The following is a 1389-nucleotide window of genomic DNA, read 5'->3' as shown; positions in this document are numbered from 1 at the left end:
GTAGGGCGCGTCCCCCTACCTTGTCGTCGCCTCGGGTCCAACTCTTGTGCTTCAGGGTTCGCTTTTGGTCCATAAAAAATCATCGTAAAACAACGATAGTCTGGGTTAGTTCTTATCAAATCATACCAAAATGGCATGAATACTTCATAAATTATAGATACGTTGGAGACGTATCAATAAGCTGCTTATACTTCTTACCCAATGGATCTTTATATCTGAAAGACACAAAATATCCATTCGACTGTTGGATATTACTTTAATTGCTGATCTGATGTCGAAGTAATTGTTGCATTGGCACCAAAACGCACCATCTCTTAAACTAAAGTAGACTGAGCTAACCCATATATTAGCATATTAGTAATACAAGCAGAAGGCACTATAGAATCATTTAGGAGGTGAGCTTGTCAATCTGAATGTGGAGGGACACCATCCTCGACAACCCAGCCCCGGCCAGCTGCCTGGACGGAACTATGAAGAAGGTCAGCTCCTGCACAGCGATGTCCCCGGGATCCTTGCTGCTTGTCACCTCGATTTCCGCCTTGACGGTATCGGTCATGCCTTTGGGCTCCCTCGGCGGGCCGTTCACCTGCAGCTTGGCCGCGTAGTATGGAAGTGGGGACGTCCCCGCTCTGATGAAGATGACCGACACGGTGATAGGCGTGCCAATGTAGAGCACGCTGTCGACCAAGAAAACGCATGGTCGTCCTCCTCCGCGAATCGCAAGAGCCGCACCTCCGACACAGGCACTTGCGGCTGGAGCACCTTGCCGTACTCGATCCTGTGCATAGGCACGGGATGCACGGTGCTGATGTGGTGGGGGAGCACTGCCGGTGGCCCTTCGTAGCCGCAGATAGGCACAGGGCATTTGCACGACGTGAGCGGACACTCGCTCTGGTGATCGGTGAGCTTGTGGTAAGTGACATAAAGCCCACAGCCTGTGTGTGGGCACTCCATACTCACCAAGGAGAGGAAGGCATCCATCACCGTGTTCCGCACATCGAAGCCGCCGCCGCGCTTGCACTTCTGGCACTGCTAGCTGCTAGTTCCCGGGGCGCTCGCCGCGACAGTCTGCACAGGCCAGGTGCCCTCCCTTGCACCGCACAAATCAATCGAATAGCACATCAATCAAGAAACCTTCACCTTGCTCGATCAGCCGAACGGACGAGGTGTATTCAAACCTCATACACCAGAGGCTTCAAGGGGTGGAGGCACAAGGGGCGGTGTAGCAAGGTGAGGTCCAGAGGGACCGTTGAGAGCTCCATCGTCGGGTCCTGTTCCGTCGGCATGATCTCTCCCTCCTCGTGCACAACCATCTCTCTCTTTAGGGCCGGGGCTTTACAAAGTTTTACCATCACATATTCATACTACTTCAAGGTGCATTAAATCAAC

At 52.6% G+C, this 1389-nt stretch overlaps 1 protein-coding gene across 1 annotated transcript; it reads right to left on the bottom strand.

The window, feature by feature from the left end:
* Positions 1-388: 388 nt before the first annotated feature.
* On the bottom strand, positions 389-981 carry LOC147975501 (uncharacterized). Its single transcript, XM_087520454.1, has 2 exons — positions 695-981; positions 389-629 (listed from the first exon to the last, which is right to left on the bottom strand). The coding sequence occupies exons 1-2, from the start codon at positions 979-981 to the stop codon at positions 389-391; spliced, it is 528 nt and encodes a 175-aa protein (XP_087376580.1).
* Between the last annotated feature and the right edge of the window lie 408 nt (positions 982-1389).

Source organism: Triticum urartu, chromosome 4A (assembly GCF_056163025.1).
Source record: "Triticum urartu cultivar PI428250 chromosome 4A, HENAU_Tu73, whole genome shotgun sequence".
In the NCBI taxonomy this organism is placed as follows: domain Eukaryota; kingdom Viridiplantae; phylum Streptophyta; class Magnoliopsida; order Poales; family Poaceae; genus Triticum; species Triticum urartu.
Note: the sequence above shows the minus strand (reverse complement) of the source record. Positions and strands in the feature narration are given on the sequence as shown.

Excerpts from the sequence above, each read along its gene's own strand:
- LOC147975501 (XM_087520454.1), bottom strand. The coding sequence starts at position 981 with ATGGATGCCTTCCTCTCCTTGGTGAGTATGGAGTGCCCACACACAGGC. Across the intron at positions 630-694 it reads GCGGAGGAGGACGACCATGC|AGCGGGGACGTCCCCACTTC; the intron begins GTTTTCTTGGTC and ends CATCTTCATCAG.